Genomic DNA, 24,679 nt, shown 5'->3' with positions numbered 1-24,679 from the left:
ACCAGTTTGACTATTTCCTTTATTATGAATCTAACAGCTTGGTTGAAAATCCACAGAAATCAGTGAAAGACTCCCACATGGATTACAGCAATACTGACACTCAATCAGCGGACAATAATCTTCTGTATTATCATGATTTTCATGATAGCAAATGAAAATTTTACAACTTGTTGTTATGTCACTGTACTGGGATCTTTACTGTTTGAATCCATGTTTTAATTATAATTTTATTTTTATATTTTAGTCAAAGTTGTTTGACGTTATCTGGAATGAATTTCAGGAAAATATGTCCTTAGTGTCTTGAAAAAGGTTTTTTAGGGCTTTGTTTAGACTTTCTATGGAATTTATTGCAAAACTCATGCATGATTCCACTAACAAAGTTTCATGGGAATAATTTTAGATTATTTCTATTAGTCCCCAAATCTGTGTTAAGTCTTTGTTTGGTAGATTTTGCTAAATATAGAGAACATAGAAGACAGTAGAAAGGCTCTCTGCCGTAATGGTGTATTTAACAGTTTTCAATAACAATGAAAATGTGAGTTCAGTGTCTTGAATAAATCTAATTCTTTGGATTGCAAACTGCTCCAGAGCCAATAAAAGAAGGGGTACATTTTTGTCTAAATAATTTATACAATTGGTAAACTCATATAAATGGTTCTAACACTGAATAAATATTTATATTGAGCCGGCATTCATTTTTTTTTTTAGTTTCTTATTAGAATTTTATGGGCATTGAAGAGTTTTTCCAAGCAAAGAAAATCTAAAAATATACATCAGCTGCATATACTTCAGTCTGATTTCTTGGAGTAACTACAGTATATGCCTTTCCCCATTTAATGCTGTCTTTTTCATCTCCCTGATTTTTGACTGCTGTTGTGATCTGTTTTATGCAACTTATGACAAGTTTACATATTTTGCATGGCTGTTAATACTAAATTCTGTATCAGAGAAAGGTTTAGGAGTCCTTTTACAGGAAACATCCAGTACCTTGTGGTCATTCTGACAGCATATCATGCAACTGAAAAAGAGAAAAATAAAACATTTATGTTTAGCAAAATATCTATCCACATTTTAGTGCTTCAGTTCTCGTGATAGTATACAGGGCTTGAAATATATTTATGCTTATTTTAATTTAAAACAGTCCACAGAAGGAGAAAGTGAAGGCAGTTCATGGGCATAACATTTTTGTTTGTTAAAGACTAAGAATATCAGATAGGAAAGCTCACTATTAGTACTTTGCTATTATATAGCAAAGGATTACACCTTGCAGCATCCCAGAGAAGGACATATTATTACAGCCATTTTACAAATCAATAAACTGATAAAGATAAAGTGATTTGAGCTAGGTCATACAATAAATCCTTGGCAAGGCTGGAGAGAGAACTCAAAAGTCCTAATTCCTAGTATCCTGGTAGAGCCAGTAGACAAACTCCCTCCTGTTAACTTCTGCATTAAGCAATATTCAAGAAGTAAAGTTTGGAAGGTTCTGAAATAATTAGTTAAATTTTCTAAGCATAACTGATATTTTAAAAAAAGATTCTCCCAATGATAAAGGATAGCTGTTTCCATATGCTCAAGTGGAAAGTGACTTTTATGAAAAGGCGCCTCTTTCATCATACTAAAGCACTAGCAGAATCAGTATCTCCTTGATGAGAAAAGCCGGGTCAGCTGTTTTCTTTTTTTAAGATCAGTTACCTTGTGGCCTATTGAATCCATAGGGATATTCTTTGATTGGATTACTTAGACAGGATTACCAGCCTAGTGGAATGAGTGGAAGCAGTAGATGTGATCTGCCTTGATTTTAGTAAGGCTTTTGACACAGTGCTGCATGGTATTCTCATAAGTAACCTAGGGAAATGAGGTCTAGATGAAATTACTATAAGGTGACTGCACAACTGTTTGAAAAACCATACTCAAAGAGTAGTTACTAATGGTTTGCTGTCAAATTGGGAGGGTGTATCTAGTGCGGTCCCACAGGGGTCAGACCCAGGTATGGTACTATTCAGTATTTTCATTAACGACTAGGATAATGGAGTAGACGATATGCTGATAATCAGGGCTTCGTGTCTGTCATGGAGGTCCTAGAAGTCGCGGATTCCGTGACTTTCCGTGACCTCCATGACTTCTGCAGGGGCCAGTATGGCTGACCCCAGTGTGGCTGCACCAGCCAGCTGCTCAGGTAGCCTTGGGACCAGCTGCACCGGCCACTGCTTGGGCAGCCCAGCAGTGGCTCCCCGGGGCTCCCTCCCCAGCAGCCCCCGCCCAAGATTTAGTCAGTGGTATTTATAGTATAAGTCATGGATGTGTCACGGGCCGTGAATTTTTGTTTATTTTCCGTGACCTGTCTATGACTTTTACTAAAAATACCTGTGACTAAATCGTAGCCTTACTTATAACATTTGCAGATAACACCAAGCTTGGAGTGGTTGCAAACACTTTGGAGGATACTTTTAAAATTAAAAATGACCTTGACAAGTTGGAGAATTGGTCCAAATTCAACAAGATGAAATTTAATAAAGACAAGTGCAAAGTACTTCACTTAGGAAGGAAAAATCAAATGCACAACTACAAAATGGGGATGTCTGGGTGGTAGTATTGCTGAAAAGGATGTGGAGGTTATGGTGGACCACAAACTGAATATGAGTTGTCAATGTGATGCAGCTGCAAAAAAGGCTAATATTTTGGGGGGTATCAACAGGAGTGTTGTATGTTAGACCCAGGAGCTAATTGTCCCGCTCTACTCAGCATTGGTGAGGCCCCAGCTTGATACCTGTGTCCAATTCTGGGCACCACAATTTAGGAAGGATGTGGACACATTGGAAAGAATCCAGAGGAAAGCAACAAAAATGATAATAGGTTTAGAAAACCTGATTTATGAGGAAAGGTTGAAAAAACTGGGCATGTTTAATCTTGAGAAAAGAAGACTGAAGGAGTACCTGATAACAGTCTTTCTATATGTTAAGGGCTGTTATAAAGAGGATAGTGATCTACCGTTCTCCATGTCCACTGAAGGGTAGGAGAAGCAGTATTGGGCTTAATCTGCAGCAAGGGAGCTTTAGGTTAGATATTAGGAAAAACTTGCCAACTATAACAGTAGTTAAGCTCTGGAATAGGCTTCCAAGGGAGGTCGTGCAATCCCCACCATTGGACAGATTGGACAAACACCTGCCAGTGATGGTCTAGGTTTACTTGGTCCTGCCGTAGCACAGGGGACTGAACTTGATGACTTCTCGAGGTCCCTTCCAGTCCTGCCTTTCTGCGATTCTATGTTGGCGGGCCACACAGGCCATTCCAAGATGTATTAATAGACAGACATGGTATGCTAAAAAGTAGGCAACAGATTCTTTGCCTAGGCTTATAAACTATCAAGACAATTTACAAGATTGGCCTATGTGTTCAGATACCAATGTGGTGAGCACTGTATAAATAATCTGTACTAGATAGACTAAATGCTAAATAATCCTCAAAAAGCTTTATTCTTTTGAGATCCTGAAGTTCATGCGGTTTTCTGAAATGTGAAAAAATGGGACTGAGACTCTTTGCTCTAAACATTGGGCTGGAAATCTTGCAAACAGCTTTGTAGCAAGTCTCCAGTAATTGACTGTTTTGGTTTGGCTGGAAAAAGCATGAAAACAGCTTTTCTTGTAATATATTGGAATTTCCACTTCACATACTAACACAAATCGGGGACCAAAGAACATACTCTGGATTTAATAGTGGAAGAAGGGGAGAAATATAATCTTTGGTGTTTCAGTTCTGAGAGGTCAACGGGAGACATCCTACTGAAAGTTATTACCTATAAATGGCCTAGCAGATTTGGGTTTTTTTACCATTTTTAAAACCATTCTCAGGCAGGCAGTACAAGCATTATGCCAAGTTTCAGTCCACAGCAAATTTTTATGGGCAACTTCTAACCCTAGAAAGTAGGAAATATGAGTAAACTGTGACATAACTGTGGGACCAAGCCATTGTTATAAAGGTCATGCCAAAGATGTTGTTTTCAAAGTAGAAACAAAATCTATCAAAAAGGAAAAGAAATGGTTCATGAAGTAGGACAGCCTGGTGAGAGGTCTTAAAATATTGGAGACAATTCCCATTGTTTGTGTAACTCTGCAAATGAAAAGGCTCCTCCTTCCCCATAACTAAATACACAAATTTGGTTAGTTTGGGTGAAGCCAAATGTGCATGAGATTTCATAATCGCAAATTTCTGAACAGCATGTTAAGCTACACAGAATTTAGCAGTCTGACCTTGTCCTGTGCAGTTCAGTTTTTCACATTTTATGTTGGACCAAACTCTCAACCTTCAGGGCATGAGAATTAAGGACAGATGCACTGTGAATTTGGGATGTGACCAAATCCAGGGGCAATTAATTTGCATGCATATCACCTTTGTATAAGTGGGTGGCCCCTTCTGTCACTCTCTGCGTTCTCTTCCTACAAGCTGTAGGCTGCCATTTCTGTTTTCATTCCAAAAGCACTAATCCCAGTTGGCTGCAACAGGAGTTTGTTTTTGCCTTACATCACATGATGTGCAAGATGCCATTAATGGAATTCTTTTAGAATATCTCACCATCTGCAGCACAGGACTGTGTGTTTACCGTTTTTTTCCAAATTTGAGCATTTTCTAATCAGGACCATGGAACAAATTAAACAAGAGTAGTGAAAAAAACTTAGGACAGCTGAAAATAATCACTGGCATTCCTATACACTTTCTAAATAAACACAAGCTGTACCCTGGTTAATCATGTACCACATTTATCTGAAGCCCCAATTTTCAGACTGATATATACGGCATTTAACCAGCTGAACTTTTACCCTTTCAGACAAAATATAAAGAGAAATGCAGAATACAGTCTATGTTCTACCTTAATATTACTGAAAATGTGTGTTTACTGTGTAATTCCCTGGCTTGCACGATGACAGGGAATTAGGTACTCCCTCACCAACAGGAAAGTGGAAACGCGAGCCTTAAAAAAAACAACCCACCCTCTCACTATTCAAAAATCTTAAAGAGGATCTCTGGTAGGTAAAGGTTTCAAAGGGCAGGGGCCATCTTTCCACTCCTAATGCTCAACTTTAATTCCTGGAAAGCAGTTTTTCCAAAAGATGTCAAGATCTTCAAAGAAAAGTGTAGCCTCTCCTCCAGATGTTTTCTTAGAGTACGTGTACACGGCAAAAGAAAACAAACCAAGCCAAAAAACCCCAGTGGCAGTGAGTCTCAGAGCCCAGGCCTACAGACTTGGGCTCGTAATGCTCATGCTGCTGTGCTAAAAATAACTGTGTGGACATTTGGGCTCAGGCTGGAGGTTGCATTCCGAAACCCACATCCTTCCCTGGACTTCAGAGTCCAAACTCCAGCCAGAGCCTGCATGTCTACAAGGCTATTCTTAGCGCTGTACTGTGAGCTCTGGGAGCCTGAGTCTGTAGACCTGGGCTCTACGACTCACTGCAGTGAAGTGGTTTTTTTGCCTTGTAGACAAACCTTCTGTAATAGTGTTCCTCCAAAGAATAAGGATTCTTGGCAGGCGAATGTAGATAAATGGGTCCTAAAAAGCAAAGGGACGCTTTCCTCATGATACAGGAGCTACTTTGTTTAAAAGCAAAGGTATGGTTGTGACGTTCCCCTCTGGTGTTATCCGGACTGGTGATCTGCTAGGTCACTTCAATCCTTGACTCTGGGAGCCAGCCTTACCCTGCTCTGCTGTGAGAACCCCCACTCCTGGGCTGTTCACGCACAGCCTCTGGCATGTAACCTGCTCCCAGCTACTTGCAACCGAATGACACTAGCCAATATCTCTGGTCCCAGACACAACCCTAGGAACCTCCATCTTGTAGTGTCCAGTTATGCCCACTAGATGCTGCAAGCTTATATGAGTTTGTCAATTTAACAAAGAAATTGATGTGTACCAGGCCTGTTATCTCAAGGGGAGTCTGACACGCTTCAAACCAAACGCACTGCTTCAGGTAGAATAAACAAACACATTTATTCACTACAAAGATAAATTTTAAGTGATTATAAATCAAAGCATAACAAGTCAGATTTAGTCAAATGAAATAAAAGCAAAACACATTCTAAGATGATCTTAACACTTTCAGTGCTCTTACAAACTTAGATGCTTTTCACCACAGGCTGGCTGGTGGCTCTTCAGCCAGGCTCTCCCCTTTGATCAGCGCTTCAGTCGCTTGGTGTGATGTCTGTAGATGTAGGTGGAAGAAGAGGAAGAGCATGGCAAACGTCTCTTCCTTTTATCATGTCCTTTCCTCCCTCTTGGCTTTGCGCATTGCCCCCCTCAGAGTCAGGTGAGCATTATTGGGTCTCTCCAAGCAAGGTTGAGCAATTCCCCTGGTATGGCCTCATGCAGGTGAGTCATTGCATTGTAGCTCCCTTGCTGGACAATGGCTGTTGCTGGGTTGTTTGACACCCTTCCCGGGCGTTGGTTACTTTCCTTGCTGTTGCCTCTGGGGAGCTAATATCTGGCTGATTACCCCAACTTACAGCATGTTTTAGTGACAATCATACTACACAATTCTCATAACTTCATATGCATTAATGATATACATATATGGATAGAGAAATGATTCTATGATTCTATCTACATATATGGATAGAGAAATGACTTTCAGCAGATCATAACCTTTCCCCTGATACCTTAGAAGACATGCTTTATACGTAAGATCACGATTATATGAAAATGAGGAATATGGGGGTTACAGCACGCTTCCCCAAGGTATATAATGTCACAATGGTTATTGGTGGTCAATTTTTTCTTTCCTTTTCTCAGCCTATTTAATTTTCTATGGACTTTAACCATAGTTCTTTATCTGTAGCAGAGAACACAATCTTGCCTCTCTGTGTCAGCTGTCAGTGCTGTTGACCAAAAGATATGCACACAAGAACAGTGCAGGAAGCTTTTTCCTTCCCACTACTCCAAAGATCCAGCTTATCACTTATTTGAGTGCCAGTCTATAGGGGCTCTGACATCAGTAATTGCCAGTTACTGCAAAACTTCCACAGGGCAGCACAGTGTGCTACTTTATACTAGTAGGCCAGATTAATATCAATATTACTAGGTGTTTCATTAGGGAGAGATAGTGTGATCATAGGGCATTGGACTGGGAATCAAGAGACCTCAGTTAATGCTCTGTTTGGCCAGTGATCTGCTGTGTGACCTCTGGCAAATCACTTTACTTTTTTGTGTCTCTGTTTCCACTTCCACCGTTCCGTCTGTCTTGCCTGTTTAGATTGTAAACTCTCTGGGGCAGGGACTGTGTCTCATTATATGATTGTACAGTGCCTAGCACAATGGGGTCCTGATCTCAGTTCGGGCATCTAGGCACTACTGTAAAGAAATAATAAACTTAATAGTATTAATGTATGTAGATACAGAGTGATGTTTCTTCCTAGGTTTTAAATGCCACTGAATCTCTGATTGTTGTTATATAAAAGAGCTTGTTAGTCTTTCAGCCTGGTCTTCCTACAAATTTATTTCGGTATAGCTACCTCTCTCAGGGCTGTGAAAAATCCACACACCCCTGAGAGACGTATCTACTGACCTAACCCCAGGTATAGATCAGTGCTAAGTCAATTTCTGAGAATTCTTCTGTAGACCTAGCTACCACATCTCGGAGAGGAGGATTACCTACACCAGTGTTTCCCAAACTTGGGACACCGCTTGTGTAGGGAAAACCCCTGGTGGGCCGGGTCAGTTTGTTTACCAGCCGCGTCCACAGGTCCGGCCAATTGCGGCTCCCACTGGCCGCGGTTTGCCGCTCCAGGCCAATGGGAGCTGCTGGAAGCAGCGGCCAGTTCGTCCCTCGGCCCGGGCAGCCCCCATTGGCCTGGAGCAGTGAACCGCGGCCAGTGGGAGCCGCGATCGGCTGGAACTGCGGACGCGGCAAGTAAACAAACCGGCCCGGCCCGCCAGGGGCTTTCAGTACACAAGCGGCGTCCCAAGTTTGGGAAACACTGACCTATACCAATGGGAGAAGCGCTCTTGTCAGTGAAGGTTGTGTCTACAGTGAAGCACTACAGTGGTGCAGCTGCGGTGTCTGAAGTGTAGACAAACCTGAAGAATGTTATCCCAGAAACTTCTAGTTAGTGTAAAATGTTATCCTGGCAAACTGTGTGTTAAAGGGTGATAAGAATTTAATTTTTCACTTTACAGGTGGTGTTGTCTGTGAACCTCCTAACAACAAGCTGGATAAATTCACAGGAGTTCTTTTCTGGAAAGATAATAGGTACTCGCTCAATAATGAAAAGATGCTGCTACGAGGTTGTGTGTTGAGAAACACAGGCTGGTGCTTTGGAATGGTTATTTTTGCCGGTAAGACCAACCTTTATGGATTAACAGCAGTTTTAACCCCTAATGTGCTCATATACTAATACCCTGTATAACAGCTATGTATCATTATGGATTGGTGTCTATAACGGCTGGCGTAGATACTCCACATTCAGATAGATCCTTTCATCTTAGGATCTCAGAAATATTTTACAAAGTTTATAGGTATAATTGTCCCCATTTTACAGATGGGCTGAAAAGCGAGGCATGGAGAGGTTAGCTGTCTTGACCGAAGTGTCAGTTATTCACTAGCAGAGGCAAGAGTAGAACCTAAATATCTTAACTCCCTCTCTCCTATTTTAACCAGTAGGTGATAGCAGGCACTAGCCATCTGAATTTATCTGTGTATACAAGCATCTCAAACTTAGTTGTCCCTGAGGGTGTCAGTGTTCCAAAGTCCTGAACAAAAATGTAATAAATATGAAAGTAATGGATCAGCCTTGCAAAATTGTCATGACTTTACCAGTCCTAGCAGAAAATGTACTTTCCTGTCCATTTACCATGATGTCTGATGAAAGAGCTAATGATATTTTACTCGCCCAGAGCAAATCGCAAGTAGAATTTTGCAAGAATGCAATAGATGCTCACAAATATATTACAAAATTTCATATGTCCTAGTAATGCAAAGAAACGGAGACAAGGAAAATCCTGGCATTAGGAATGATATAGGAAAGTATAGATAGTAATTAGGTCTGGTAGATGCAACACATTGGGATGCTGTTGTAAAATTGCCCACCAATTAAGGGGAAGATGGACTTCTATTCCACGTCAACATATAATGGTTGGGTGAGCGGAAGCAGTTAGGGAAGGCTGACATTATGTTTACACAAAATTTATGTAATACCAAACAAAATGTGTGCGTCTATAGATATGTAGATAAAAGTTGTGTATATTTAAATTTCTTCCTTATCCAACCTTTGTTAGTCCTCGTCTTATGTTGTAAGCTCTTTGATGCATGGACTGTGTCTATCTTTGTGTTTATACCTAATGTAATGAATCCCAGTTCTTGACTGGGCACTGTGGGTACTAATCTATTATACACATTTAATAATAGTAATAATAGAGGGAACCTCAGGATGAATTTAAACTATACATATATTTAATGATATATGAGGTAATTACATTCCATATAGTCAAATTAAGACATTGTGCAAATCAGTATCCATGTGACGTGAATCAGAGTCCTTGGCTATACTACAATTATCAATCAAGAAGAATTCACATTTAAAACCCATACCCAAAAAAAGACATCCCAGCTCTTCCTGAATAATCTTAGCTATGTGTTTGCTGCAAATATGTATGTAGAGCACTGCTGGTTTTAAATTCATGGGCAATGCCCAGATGTGTCAAAACACATATATCTGTACCTAGAATGTAGCCAGTAAATTGGTTGGGCCAGGTTCATTTGCTCTTTAGTTGAGCATGTCCTTGTTCTTAGATTTTTGGAATTAAAAAGGAGCTCATTTTTGAGGAGCTTTTATGAATTATGTGGCCTGCCATCAAACAGCAGCTTGCTGATGTGCCTTGAAGACCACTCTCTTCATTCATGTGGATGTTAATACACATTACTTTACATACTCAGTAGTCTCCAGTGACATAAAAGTTGACTATATTCCATGTAAGCCCAGCAGAGGGGAAGTTTGGCTTGAACAACCACACGTAATGAGAGGAGAGGCTGAGTGCTTGCTTTGCTGTGGGCCAGCATTACAGAACTTGTGGAAACTTAATGAATGAATAAAATAATAATAATAATAATAATAATTGGCACTTCTGTATCAGCTTCCAATTGAGCATCTCAAAGTGCATTACAGATATTAATAATTTAAGCCCCAGAAAACCCTGCTGAGATAGGTAGGTAAGTATGATCCCCATTTTATAGATGAGGAAACAGGAGCTTAGAGAGGTAATGTGTAATGAGGTCTCAAAGGAAGTCGGGGGAGAGGCAAGCGAAGAACACGGAACAGCTTGTTCCTAATTTTGTAGTTTTATGTGAATAAAGTCCTTGGAAATTACCTCAGTCTGGAATGAAATATTTTTGTAGCAATCAGATTTTAAATTAGATGATGATTTTCACCCCCCAGCCTAACTACCATTCTACAGCTGCGGAATATTTTTCAAAATTGATTGTGAAAGCTCAGGAATGCTTTTAGACAATTAAAATTTGCAAAATGATATCTCAGTTTTTAGAATTTATTTCTTGCATATGCATTAGAAAAAAGTAGCTTCAATATGTGTATTTTTAAAAATTTCAGTAATGTATTTAATAATTTTAATAAATAATTGATCATGTAATGATTTAAAAAAAGATTTGTTACTTTTTTTTATAGGCCCTGACACTAAATTAATGCAAAACAGTGGTAGAACTAAATTTAAAAGAACAAGCATTGACCGGCTGATGAATACTTTAGTATTATGGGTAAGTTGTTATAGTCAGATCAGGAAAAATCAGTGGGCATTGCATCTACATAATTAATCTACTCTACTAAATTATCATTTCAGATATCGTGGAATTATCTGTATCAGTAGATATTTTTGGACAGTGTACGATACCAATATGAAAGCATTGCAGCACAGATGCATACATAAGGTTGAAAGACACACTTTTATCCATCTTGAAGACCATTATCTGTCACTGAGCACCCCTGCATACAGGAGTATTTACAAGCAGTAGCAATCCATTGTTCTTTAGGGCAGGATCTTTTCATGAGGCCACTGGTATGGTGAGCTAAAGACAAATGCACAGAAAGTTTTTACAGCAATTTTTCTTTTCTCTCACCATCGTTCTGGTTCCTAAACTTCAGTGAGAACAGGATTGTACCCTTCCTGTTAATTTGTTTTTTGTGACAGGTTATCCCCAGGTAGTGAAGATCAGGTGCAGATATTTGTAACTAGGAACCTTCAGTGGACTGAGTATTTCACTTTTGTGTCAAACTTGGTCTCTACGATTAAAGCTAAGGATATATCCAAATTCCTTATGGTTACTTAGTGAAACAAAATATTGCAGTTTTGGCATAGGCAGACTTCAAAGCTACTATTTTTTTAAGTGTTGTGTTTTTGATCATGGGAGAAATTATGGAGTTGCAGAAACTTTTTAACTGAGTAAATCCAAAGATTCATAGATGGGGTTGTGGATTAAAAGAGAAGTTTCCATGTGAGAAATAGTGAAATTTTTCCAACATGGCTAAATACTACTCAAATTTTTAAAGTTATTTATAGCTCTTCTGTACCCACATGCTATTAAAATTAATCCTTTACCGATGACTTAGAAAAACACATCTTAAACCAAACTTTTATAAGAATGCTCACAGCAAGTGCTCCTTGAGGTTTTTGTTATTTACCACAACAATAAAAAAAACCCTTTTTGCCAACTCTTCTAATAACTGCACCTATTTGTAGTTTATGTAGAACATAGGATTATAATGATGTTGGGCCAGATCCTAAGGTCTTCACTATTGGCTAGATTTGCCTTTAGATCACAGCCCATAGAAAGTAGCAGTGTAGAACTACAACATCCGGGGAGAGCATCAAAAGATATTGTGTCTCAGGAAGGCAGGATGGCACCCAGAGCTCCCCAACATGAATGGGGAGTATGTGTATGGTTACAATGATTTTATGTGATGCATCTTAAACCCCCTCACGCTGCACTGTAACTGTCCCATGACCCAGAGCAGAGGGAGATGGGGACCTAGCCTCCCTTTGGCTCCGGACTGCAATTTGGCCTCTCCCCCTGTGCAAAGCAGGCACACTCGTACATGTATGTACATACATACACACACATGTGCTGTGCACTTGCGAAAGGGTCAGGAGAACATGGGCTCTGGTTTGTACACAGCCAATATCTAGACAAACTGAGTAAGGAATGGGGACTAACTGGAGACAAACTAATTATGGACTCAGAATTTGGGCCTTTATTTGTGGCAAAGAACAGCAAAGTGAGATTTTCCCCTCATCTTATTAGAGATGAAATATTCTTTGCCTTGTTTACTTAGACTGGGCAATACCAATATGTATATATAGGTGAAATGTATCCTTTCCATGTATCCATTTTAGGAAATAGTACACATTTTGAAAAAGCTAACCAGCTCTGCTATTCTCATTTCAGATCTTTGGCTTTTTGGTATGTATGGGAATAATTCTGGCAATAGGAAATTCAATATGGGAACAACAGGTTGGGGCCCATTTCAGAATTTACCTTTATTGGAATGAAGTGGTGAACAGTTCTGTATTTTCAGGATTTCTCACATTTTGGTCGTACATTATCATACTCAATTCAGTTGTGCCTATTTCCCTGTATGTGAGGTAAGATGGGAGATTATGATTTTATAAAGCTTATAAATAATGGCTATTTCACGTCAACTTTTTTTCTTAATTGCAATGTTATGCTTTATCCTGTTAATTTTTGTGCTTTTAAAACTTGATCTGCTGTGTACTTTGTACATAAGAAACCTAAACCTTTTATGGAGATAATGCTTAGAATTGGAGAATAGCACATGCTATCTTTCTTTCTTTCTTTCTTTCTTTCTTTCTTTCTTTCTTTCTTTCTTTCTTGTCTAGAATTCATTGTCATTGAATTATGTCAACTCTTTTGTTTCCTCCTTGCTTCGCTCTCCAACAGCTGACAGGTAAGCAGTGGTGGACATTTGTCACTCCCTGCACCTGACCTTTGGTTTGAGAAATAGCAATGCATTCATCACCTTTGTGATATTTTTGTTGTTCATCTTTTCCTCAGAATGTCCTTGATGTGCATATTTAATTTCTTCTTCCTTAAATGTTGAGTCCTTATGTAAAAATTTCCTTTGATCTCATGCTGAACAACAATTATTGAGAGGGCATTATTCCTTAACTAAGGTTCCTGTTCACACAATTTTTACATTATTCCAGCACCTCTTAAAGTTCAAAAATATGGAAATTAAAATCCACAATGTATATTATGTGATGGCTAATCTCATATTTTCAGTTATTATTCTTAAAACCACTATCTTCCGCCTTGCTAATATTGACGTTGCAGTTAGACAATTTGTAGGGTAGAAAATTAGCAGAATGATTCAAAATAGTTTTTTTGGCTCCTTCAGGCATCAAATCCATGTTAATAAAGAATAAAATTCATGCAATGTTTGCAGTTGCTGAATATTTCTGCTGGATTATGGGTAAGTGTAGTGGATTAAGAGTAGTGTTTACAGTGTTGGAGCTTCTAATACATTGCCTCACTTTGTCACTGAGAAGTAAATCTTGTGCTTGATTGAGGTATGTACGGTAGAGGAAATAAAAGGAGTATTGTCGTGGTTGACAGGGCCAAAATGTAAACAGGCTCATCAAAATAATAGGTATAGCAGAGTGATATTGTGATCTTTTTATCCTTCAGTGTTCTTTTTAAATGTACTAAGAGCTTTCCAGTACTTTTTTCCCACGGTTAAACTGTGTCCATTCCCCCTAGGCTGGCTATGTTTATCTGAAAAAAGCGCTATTTTCTGTTTAAAGTTTTTGTAATCTTTTTCTTATTACTAGAAGCACACACTGTTTTAATTTTTAAAGTTACTTGCTTACTTGGCTATCGTGCTTACAGGTGCCTGCTAGTAGTGATCAGTGGTATATATGTCTCCATGTACTTCTACATGTTAAATTTGCTTGTTAAAGTTAAAAAAACAACAACGCTGTGGTAGAGAGTGAATGAGTTGCATGTACAACCTCTCTCTTCTCTCTGCTCCGAGTGGCAGTCAGAAAATATAAATGCCAAGATGCGGGTAATCTGCTTCCTGCGGTGGCATCTGGCTGCAGTAGACCCCACCACAAATTGCTTATGGTACTTTGGAACGGTGGTAAGAACAGGGTATTTGTAAGCTATTTCCTTCTGACTCATCTTACATTTTGAAGATTTTTGTATCCAATTATGAAGTCTGAAGCACAACCAGTTCCTAACCCAGAATATCAATACACAAACTTCCATGGCTTTACATAGACAGTAAATGTGCGCAGTGCCCTTAAACATGTACATAATATAGGCAACTACAGTAGCACCGACAACTGACTTAGTGAAAAAGATTATAATGCAAAACCCTCTTACAGGGCTAAGAATGGTTTATTACTTGTGTGCATGCATTTAATATACATTTTAAAAATCCCTACAAATATATTTAAATTACTGTATTTTGTGGAAAAGAGATTACATTGCATGCCCCAAGAGATTTGAAATGTTCTGGTTATCCAGAGAACAGGTACATCGTGGACACCAGCAGTTCAAACTTACCCCATGTCACCTTGCCACTATGCCTCCCCCCATGACTGGGGTAGTCCAGAGCCTTTCACTCCTTCACTTCTCTGCTGACACTGCCATTAAGGAGTGACTATTAGTGCCATTTATGGTGATACCTGTGATGCCTCTTAGGAACTAAACTTAGACTGCTAGCTCATTTCACATAGATTACTAAAGAGTTTGGATATGTGGATAGATTCATAGATTCATAGATTCTAGGGCTGGAAGGGACCTCGAGAGGTCATCGAGTCCAGTCCCCTGCCCGCATGGCAGGACCAAATACTGTCGAGACCATCTCTGATAGACATTTATCTAACCTACTCTTAAATATCTCCAGAGATGGAGATTCCACAACCTCCCTAAGCAATTTATTCCAGTGTTTAACCACCCTGACAGTTAGGAACTTTTTCCTAATGTCCAACCTAGACCTCCCTTGCTGCAGTTTAAGCCCATTGCTTCTTGTTCTATCCTTAGAGGCTAAGGTGAACAAGTTTTCTCCCTCCTCCTTATGACACCCTTTTAGATACCTGACAACTGCTATCATGTCCCCTCTCAGTCTTCTCTTTTCCAAACTAAACAAACCCAATTCTTTCAGCCTTCCTTCATAGGTCATGTTCTCAAGACCTTTAATCATTCTTGTTGCTCTTCTCTGGACCCTTTCCAATTTCTCCACATCTTTCTTGAAATGCGGTGCCCAGAACTGGACACAATACTCCAGCTGAGGCCTAACCAGAGCAGAGTAGAGCGGAAGAATGACTTCTCGTGTCTTGCTCACAACACACCTGTTAATACATCCCAGTATCATGTTTGCTTTTTTTGCAACAGCATCACACTGTTGACTCATATTTAGCTTGTGGTCCACTATAACCCCTAGATCCCTTTCTGCCGTACTCCTTCCTAGACAGCCTCTTCCCATTCTGTATGTGTGAAACTGATTTTTTCTTCCTAAGTGGAGCACTTTGCATTTGTCTTTGTTAAACTTCATCCTGTTTAACTCAGACCATTTCTCCAATTTGTCCAGATCATTTTGAATTATGACCCTGTCCTCCAAAGCAGTTGCAATCCCTCCCAGTTTGGTATCATCCGCAAACTTAATAAGCGTACTTTCTATGCCAATATCTAAGTCGTTAATTAAGATATTGAACAGAGCCGGTCCCAAAACAGACCCCTGCGGAACCCCACTCGTTATGCCTTTCCAGCAGGATTGGGAACCATTAATAACAACTCTCTGAGTACGGTTATCCAGCCAGTTATGCACCCACCTTATAGTAGCCCCATCTAAATTGTATTTGCCTAGTTTATCGATAAGAATATCATGCGAGACCGTATCAAATGCCTTACTAAATAAAGTCTAGGTATACCACATCCACAGCTTCTCCCTTATCCACAAGACTCGTTATCCTATCGAAGAAAGCTATCAGATTGGTTTGACATGATTTGTTCTTTACAAATCCATGCTGGCTGTTCCCTATCACCTTACCACCTTCCAAGTGTTTGCAGATGATTTCCTTAATTACTTGCTCCATTATCTTCCCTGGCACAGAAGTTAAACTAACTGGTCTATAGTTTCCTGGGTTGTTTTTATTTCCCTTTTTATAGATGGGCACTATATTTGCCCTTTTCCAGTCTTCTGGAATCTCTCCCGTCTCCCATGATTTTCCAAAGATAATAGCTAGAGGCTCAGATACCTCCTCTATTAGCTCCTTGAGTATTCTAGGATGCATTTCATCAGGCCCTGGTGACTTGCAGGCATCTAACTTTTCTAAGTGATTTTTAACTTGTTCTTTTTTTATTTTATCTGCTAAACCTACCCCCTTCCCATTAGCATTCACTAGGTTAGGCATTCCTTCAGACTTCTCGGTGAAGACCGAAACAAAGAAGTCATTAAGCATCTCTGCCATTTCCAAGTTTCCTGTTACTGTTTCTCCCTCTTCACTAAGCAGTGGGCCTACCCTGTCTTTGGTCTTCCTCTTGCTTCTAATGTATTGATAAAAAGTCTTCTTGTTTCCCTTTATTCCTGTAGCTAGTTTGAGCTCATTTTGTGCCTTTGCCTTTCTAATCTTGCCCCTGCATTCCTGTGTTGTTTGCCTATATTCATCCTTTGTAATCTGTCCTAGTTTCCATTTTTTATATGACTCCTTTTTATTTTTTAGATCATGCAAGATCTCGTGGTTAAGCCAAGGTGGTCTTTTGCCACATTTTCTATCTTTCCTAACCAGCGGAATAGCTTGCTTTTGGGCCCTTAATAGTGTCCCTTTGAAAAACTGCCAACTCTCCTCAGTTGTTTTTCCCCTCAGTCTTGATTCCCATGGGACCTTACCTATCAGCTCCCTGAGCTTACCAAAATCCGCCTTCCTGAAATCCGTTGTCTCTATTTTGCTGTTCTCCCTTCTACCCTTCCTTAGAATTGCAAACTCTATGATTTCATGATCACTTTCACCCAAGCTGCCTTCTACTTTCAAATTCTCAATGAGTTCCTCCCTATTTGTTAAAATCAAGTCTAGAACAGCTTCCCCCCCCCCAAGTAGCTTTTTCAACCTTCTGAAATAAAAAGTTGTCTGCAATGCAGTCCAAGAATTTGTTGGATAGTCTGTGCCCCGCTGTGTTATTTTCCCAACATATATCTGGATAGTTGAAGTCCCCCATCACCACCAAATCTTGGGCTTTGGATGATTTTGTTAGTTGTTTAAAAAAAGCCTCATCCACCTCTTCCACCTGGTTAGGTGGCCTGTAGTAGACTCCTAGCATGACATCACCCTTGTTTTTTACCCCTTTTAGCCTAACCCAGAGACTCTCAACACTTCCATCTCCTATGTCCATCTCTACCTCAGTCCAAGTGTGTACATTTTTAATATATAAGGCAACACCTCCTCCCTTTTCCCCCTGTCTATCCTTCCTGAGCAAGCTGTACCCATCCACACCAACATTCCAATCATGTGTATTATCCCACCAAGTTTCAGTGATACCAACAATGTCATAGTTGTATTTATTTATTAGCACTTCCAGTTCTTCCTGCTTATTACCCATACTTCTCGCATTTGTATATAGGCATCTAAGATACTGGTTTGATCTTGCCTCCCAGTTTTGTCCTGACCCTCCTTTCTCTCTGCCAATATAGCCCACACTCCCTCTCGTTTCCGACCCATCTCCCAGGTCTCCATGTTCCCCACTTACCTGCAGGCTTTGCTCACCTGTCCCCGTCGATGTACCTGCAATGTAATACATGAAGCCTTGATGTTTTGGAGGCTGGGGACAGGGCTATAGTGCAATGCACTCTGTCAATCTTCACCTTGTAATAGCACCAGTAAAATGCAGTGCAACCCCTAGAGCAGCCTAATGTGCACTGAGTACCAGTTTGGCCCCCGACCAATGCCAGGATTAGTGGAGGCAGAAAGATGGCTTAGAGCCACCCCACTCTCCTTCTCAGCTATGCTGACTTCTGCTCCAGTGCATATTAGGATTGAGTCCAACATGCACTGCCTGTTGTCAGTGCATGTAAGTAGCTCTCACAATTAGGATCAGTTGTCTAACTGTAATAATCTGTAACTGTATACATTAACAGACAGCCCAGTTGTCAGCTGACCACATGTGGATGGTTTTGTAGATAGACCTCATGTGATCTTTATCTCAAAAAATGCAGGCTTCTACCCAATGAGCGAAAGAAGTAACTCTACTCATTCATCAAGTATTAACCTGAAAAGACCTAACATACTTGAATTTAGAATGTCTATATTTTATTCTCACTTGATAATGCCATATCATTAACACAATGATAGAAAACTATGTCATTTATGTAAATTTTTAAATGACAGTGTTCTTACCATGCATGTTACTTCACAGAGGAATTAAAGTTTGCGATATCATTGTATAGAATAGTGTAATGTTTACTTTGCATAGCTCTTTTGCTCTGAACTGTAAAAACAAATTTGATTGAACTCCTGCATTTGATATATTTTCATTTGAAAGGTTTTACAATTCTGAAGAGTGTTTTTGTGTCTTTTTCCCCCCAAAGTGTGGAAGTTATTCGACTTGGTCACAGCTATTTTATAAATTGGGATCGTAAAATGTATTACCCCAAAAAAGACACACCTGCTGAGGTTCGGACTACCACACTCAATGAAGAGTTAGGACAAATTGAATATATTTTCTCAGACAAAACAGGAACAATCACTCAAAACATAATGACTTTTAGCAAATGCTCCATTAATGGAAAAACATATGGTAAGTCAGTGCTTATTAATGTTTTGCCAGTAAAGTTTACTTCTAATTGTGATGTTGAGTTTAGCTCATTCGCTGATTATTAAGGACATTTGTTCATTATGAGCCTTATCCAGCTTCTCTTGAAGTCAGTGTAGAGACTCTGATCAATTTCAGTAGATTCTGGATCAGGCTCTATAAAAGAGAACAGGATCTGCTGTTGGTGTGACTCCTTAAGTATGTAAATATGGGTTTAGAGGTGCCTTGTCCATCTTCTGATAATCAAGGATTTAATTCAGGATTAAAGAATGGAGATAAAAGCAGTAGTCATGACATTGTATATATAAATTAAACATATGGGGCTTTTTCATGAACTTCAATGATTTACTGTAATCTTCCCAAAATTGAGTCATATTGTTTTAAATGCATATTCATGATACTTCTTGTACAGGCTGAGAAGTCTTTTATAATGTAATTATTTTGTAATAATGTCCGTTAGAAAGTGATTGATTGCCTAGCACCAGGGAGTTGCTGGGGAAATTATCCCATGTCTCTGCCAATGCAACAAAATTGTGCCCTGCCACAGGCCTGATACCTAATATTCCAAGTGTCTATTTTACAACACTTCTGTAATCTTGACACCTGTCCCCTAGAGACTAGCTTGAGACACCAAACTCCTTTTCACTTGTCATCTAATTCAAGATTTGAAGCCACGTGTTCAGAGGTGAAAAAGCTAATGCCTTCATTACTGTGCCACTTAACTCTCAGGTTAAAAGACCTTGAATAAATTAAGGTGAAAGGGTGATATATATATTTGTTGAGTTTTAGACTTGTAAATATAGATATAATATAAAAACATGGTATTAAAAATCCTATAGTGTAAAGTGGTCATTCTTTAAAAACTTACCAACTGTCTTACAGAATGTTTTAGACTACTAAAATAACAACATTATTATTTGCTAGTATTCTAGGTAGTCTCTGTAGCAAGTATAGAGAAATTTAGGTAATACTACAAATACTAAGGTAACTTTTGCAGCAAGTGAATATTTTTATGTCTCAATTGCATAATAAACACTCCGTATAAAACTTGAGCGCCAGATCCTGCAAATATGCAACAAATATCTTTACTTTATGAGTACTCCCCTTGACTTCTGTGGGGTTACTCATGTGATAAATTAGATTCTTATGCATAAGTGATAGCAGAATCAGGCCCTAAACAATCAGAATAAGTAAAATAGCTGGAGGAAAAAATACAGTGGCATTGTGGACAATAGAATGGAAGCATTTACTTTAGCATAATGTTGGCTGTACCATGATCCACTGCAATGTTTTATATTTTTGAATGTTGTTGCAATGTTTCCTCTTTGATGTCTACCTCCATAGTCTAAAAACCATGAAAAATTTATTTCGTAAAACTCTAAAACTGGAATTAAATGTCATATTTTGTGTTAATTAACTTTGTATTTTGTAGGTGATGTATATGATGACCTGGGCTGGAAAACAGCAATTAATGAGGTATAAATATGACCAAATTACAAAATATTTAGTATGTTGTAATATGGCTCATTTCATCATTAAAATATTTTCAATAGATCAGTAATTTTCAATGAAACATTAATTTCCCCGAACTTGAAACATGCTGTAGAATAACTTATAGTAAGACATAGGCAAGAAAAACGTGAACTTTCTTTTCCCTCTAGGAGTTTGTTTACATTTAAAAATTTACCAAAATAGCTATTCCAGAATAATTATTCCAGAACAGTTATTTCAATATAAGCACCTGTATGGACACTCATTCTGGAATAGCTGTTTTGGTGAACTTCCAAGTGTAGACAAGCCCTTACATCCTCCTTTTATGGCCCTTCTGTCTCTAGGTAGTAGTGCTGTATGCTAATCACACAGCACCAGGTGTAACTTTAAGCAGTACTGTTTCAGGTAATTTAAAGCACTTACATTTTGTATGTAACAACTGAATAGAACAATAAGTATTTTGGAACAGGAATGTATTGTGAGGATAAATTATTGTTTGTGAGGTACTATGGTGATGAGAGCCATGTAAATAGCCAGACTGATTTGTTTTCACACTGAGAAAGATCAGCTATTACCAAATGCACAACTACAAAATGGGGAATAACTGGCTAGGTAGTAGTACTGCTGAAAAGGATCTAGGATTAGAGAGGAACACAAATCAAATATGAGTCAACAATGTGATGCTGTTGAGAAAAAAGCTAATATCATTCTGGGGTATATTAACAGAGGTGTTGCATATAAGACACGGGTGATAATTGTCCTGCTCCACTCAGCACTGGTGAGGCCTCAGTTGTAGTCCTGTATCTAATTCTGGGCACAAGAAAGATGTGGACAAATTGGAGAAAGTCCAGAGGAAAGTAACAAAAATGGTACAAAGTTTAGAAAACCTGACCTATCAGGAAAGGTTAAAAAGCAGGCATGTTTAGTTTTGAGAAAAGAAGACTGAGGGGGAACCTAATAACAGTTTTCAAATAAGTCAAGGGCTGTTATAAAGAGGACTGTGATCAATTGTTCTCCTGACGGCAGGACAAGAAGTAATGGGCTTAATCTGCAGCAAGGGAGATTTAAATTAGGTATTAGGAAAAACTTTCTAAGTCTGAGGGTAGTTAAGCTGTAGCATAGGGATTCCACAAACTTCCTTGGAAGCCTATCATTGAAGGTTTTTAAGACAAGGTTGGGCTGACACCTGTCAGGGATGGTCTAGGTTTATTTGGTCCTGCCTTGACACAGAGGGCTGGACTCGATGACTTCCAAGGTTCCTCCAGCCCCACATTTGGCTCTGCCTGTATCACTGAAGTCAGTAGGAGCAGGAACAGACCCTTACATAGCAACATAGGGATTGATAGAAGCCATATAGCCCAATTAGATTCCATTATTTCTCTGGCTTTATAAGGACTTGGTTTTAGATTGTTTTTAGCTAGACAGCATCTAGATTTGGGAGGGGAGAGTCAGAGTGATATTCTAATCTCATTCACTATCTTCTGCTTAGCTACATGAAATTAGAAGGGGCATATTTTCATATTCATTTCTAAATTATTTAGTATTAGCTACACCAAACAAGATTTTTCAGCCCCCTGCTGTGCAACTAGTATTGACTCCCTGGCATTGTTTGTGTTGCATAGAAGCATAGAAATGTAGTGCTAGAAGTGACCTTGAGAGGTCATCTAGTCCAGCCCCCCTGTGCTGAGGCAGAACAAAGTATCTGATGTTGTGGGATAGCTAGGAAGTCAATCATTTGACCAGTACTGTTCTTCTTCGAGAGATGTCCCTGTGGGTGCTCCACTCCAGGTGGTGTTGGTGCGTCCCTGCGCCTTCGCTCGGAGATTTTTCGCAGCAGTACTCGTACTGGCCACGCATGCGCAGAGGCTGCCCCCCGCTGTGAGTCTAAGATAATAGTACGCATGCGTGGCCAATCTCCTCAGTTCCTTCTCTACCGTCCCCGGCCTGAGACGGAGCTCAGCAGACTCGTTAGGAAATCCCTCACTCTTGCTACAATTACCTATTCTAGTAGTTAGTTTGTTGTCAGCTCTTGTTAGTGTAGTTCATTAGTTCTTTTATCTGTTATAAAAAAAAAAAAAAAAATTCTCTCAGCCGCAGCCGCTTCTATCATGCCTGGCTCCACAGGCTTTAAGCACTGCTCTACGTGTAAGGACGCTATCCCGCTCTCTGATGGCCACTCTCAATGTATAAAGTGCTTGGGAGAAACCCACATTCCCCAAAAATGTGCCCACTGTAGCAAACTCAGTTCCAGGGCACGGGAGGACAGGGAGCTTAAACTGAAACTGCTCCTCCTGCAAAAGTCTATCGGGTCAGTTTCAGACCCAGGCGTCGACTCCGGCTCTGCTGCCCGCCACAGCCCCCCTGCTTCAAAAAAACTGAAGAAATCTACAAAAAAGGGGCAGCCCTCTCCAACAAAGAAGTTGGTGAGGCACAAGAGTTCTTCAGGCAGGTCAGCAGTTTCCCTGCCCGTGTTTCCCCGCCTCAGCACTTTTGAAGAGCCGGGCTCCTCAGGCACTGCACGAAAGCCGCCTCAGGCTGCGGCGGTGGCGCGAAGCTCCGGTGCCGAGGCTTCAGGCTTTCAGTTGCCTGCCTCATTTATGGCACCGTTCGGCACCGCGACGGACGCGGTGCCGACATTTCCCGCCCTGCCTGACCCTCTGCAGGCTAATGTTGCCCCCCCCCGGCACCGACCACGGCACCGGCAGCCGCGGCACAGACTGACAGGGAGATCAAAGGCAAAACCCCTGCTCAGAGGAATGTTCCCTCACGGCAACCTCCTCCTCCACAGTTTTCACCTCAGGCAGCCTCACCTCTTCAATTTACTCAGGCAAGAGACCTATTGGTGTCACCTATTCTGCAGTCTCCCCTGATAAATGCCTGTTTTTCTCCAATGCCTGAGTCAGGATCTGAACAACCTTCCTCCAGTGAGGAAGAAGCTGATCCACAGGCAGTTTTTTCTCCATATCAAGACTCCCAGACCCCAATCAACAGAGGTTACAAAAAAACTACCTCAGCCTATTCTCATGATCCTGCCCCATGGGGAGTGAACCCCTGGATGGCACCACCTATGCCCTACCCACCACCATGGCAATGTTGGGCACCATGGGCATTGTACCCTCGAGAACACGTGCGCTATGGCACCTCGACCAGGCGCAACACCGGTCTAGCACCGCCACCTGACGGATCTGCCAGTGACACAAGATACCACGCAGCACCGTCACACTTCCAGGAGCAACTGCGTCCTGCTCCTATTCCAGCAGAGCCCGACGTAACGCCTGAGGAAGCCTTACTTCCCCTTCCTCCAACACCGTCGGATGACTATGCAAAATTCCAAGACCTCTTTAAAAGAGCTGCCAGTGACTTGAGAATTAACTTGGAGGAAGTCACTGAACAACGGCATGAGCTAACAGACATCTTACAGCCCTCTTCTTCCTCTAGAGTGGCATTACCAATCAACGTAGCCCTTTTAGAACCCGCTAAATCCATCTGGCAGACTCCAGCCACAAGCCTACCTACCTGTAAACAAGCGGACAGGAAGTACTTCATCCCTTCAAAGGGCTCTGAATTCCTTTTTACCCATCCGGCGCCAAACTCATTGGTAGTAGATGCAGCGAACCAGAGGGCCAAACAACAGTACTCCCGCTCCACTCCAGCCAACAAGGACAGTAAACGCCTGGACCTCTTTGGCCGTAAAGTATATGCATCCTCGACGCTACAATTTCGCATAGCTAATTATACTGCTGTCCTTGCAAAATATGACCACAAAAGCTATAATAAATTCATGGATTTTATTGATGACATCCCAGAACAGAAGAAACAACAATTCACAGCTCTGGTTTCCGAAGGACAAACCATATCACGTACCGCTCTTCAAGCGGCCCTTGATGTAGCTAACACGGCAGCAAGGTCGACCGCCACAGCAGTGGTCATGCAACGGGGTTCATGGCTCTCCTCCTCTTTCTTTCCTCAAGAGGTTCAGAGCACCATTGAAGATCTTCCCTTTGACGGGGAAAAACTTTTTGCCTCCACCACGAACGACGTGCTTCATCTGATGAAGGACGCAAGGGCAACCCTCCGGTCCCTAGGTCTCCAGCCACCTGCGACCAGAAGACGACAATTTAGATACCAACCTTATCAACGTCCACTCTACCCCGCATTTACACAACACTCCTATAGACCACAGGAGCAACAACAGCAACAACAACGCCAAAGACCAAGATTCCAGCGTCGTCGTCCTAACTCTACAGGGGCGCTGCAACCCCCTCCAACCAATAGGCAGATTTGAAGCATTGGTCGAGGGTTTAGAAAACAGTGTTCCCACTTCAGCCGGCACACCTATCTTTGGACACCGCCTACGACCA

General features: G+C 40.5%; 1 protein-coding gene across 1 annotated transcript in view; it reads left to right on the top strand.

Annotated features, from left to right (window-relative positions):
• ATP8B4 (ATPase phospholipid transporting 8B4 (putative)) overlaps nucleotides 1-24,679 on the top strand; it is a 154,976-nt gene that overhangs the window by 67,066 nt on the left and 63,231 nt on the right. Inside the window, 5 exon segments of the mRNA XM_065412715.1 lie at nucleotides 8,168-8,326; nucleotides 10,669-10,757; nucleotides 12,444-12,640; nucleotides 18,604-18,812; nucleotides 20,260-20,303. Coding sequence (XP_065268787.1) covers nucleotides 8,168-8,326; nucleotides 10,669-10,757; nucleotides 12,444-12,640; nucleotides 18,604-18,812; nucleotides 20,260-20,303 — 698 coding nt within the window.

Source organism: Emys orbicularis, chromosome 10 (genome assembly GCF_028017835.1).
Source record: "Emys orbicularis isolate rEmyOrb1 chromosome 10, rEmyOrb1.hap1, whole genome shotgun sequence".
Lineage (NCBI taxonomy): Eukaryota > Metazoa > Chordata > Testudines > Emydidae > Emys > Emys orbicularis.
Note: the sequence above shows the minus strand (reverse complement) of the source record. Positions and strands in the feature narration are given on the sequence as shown.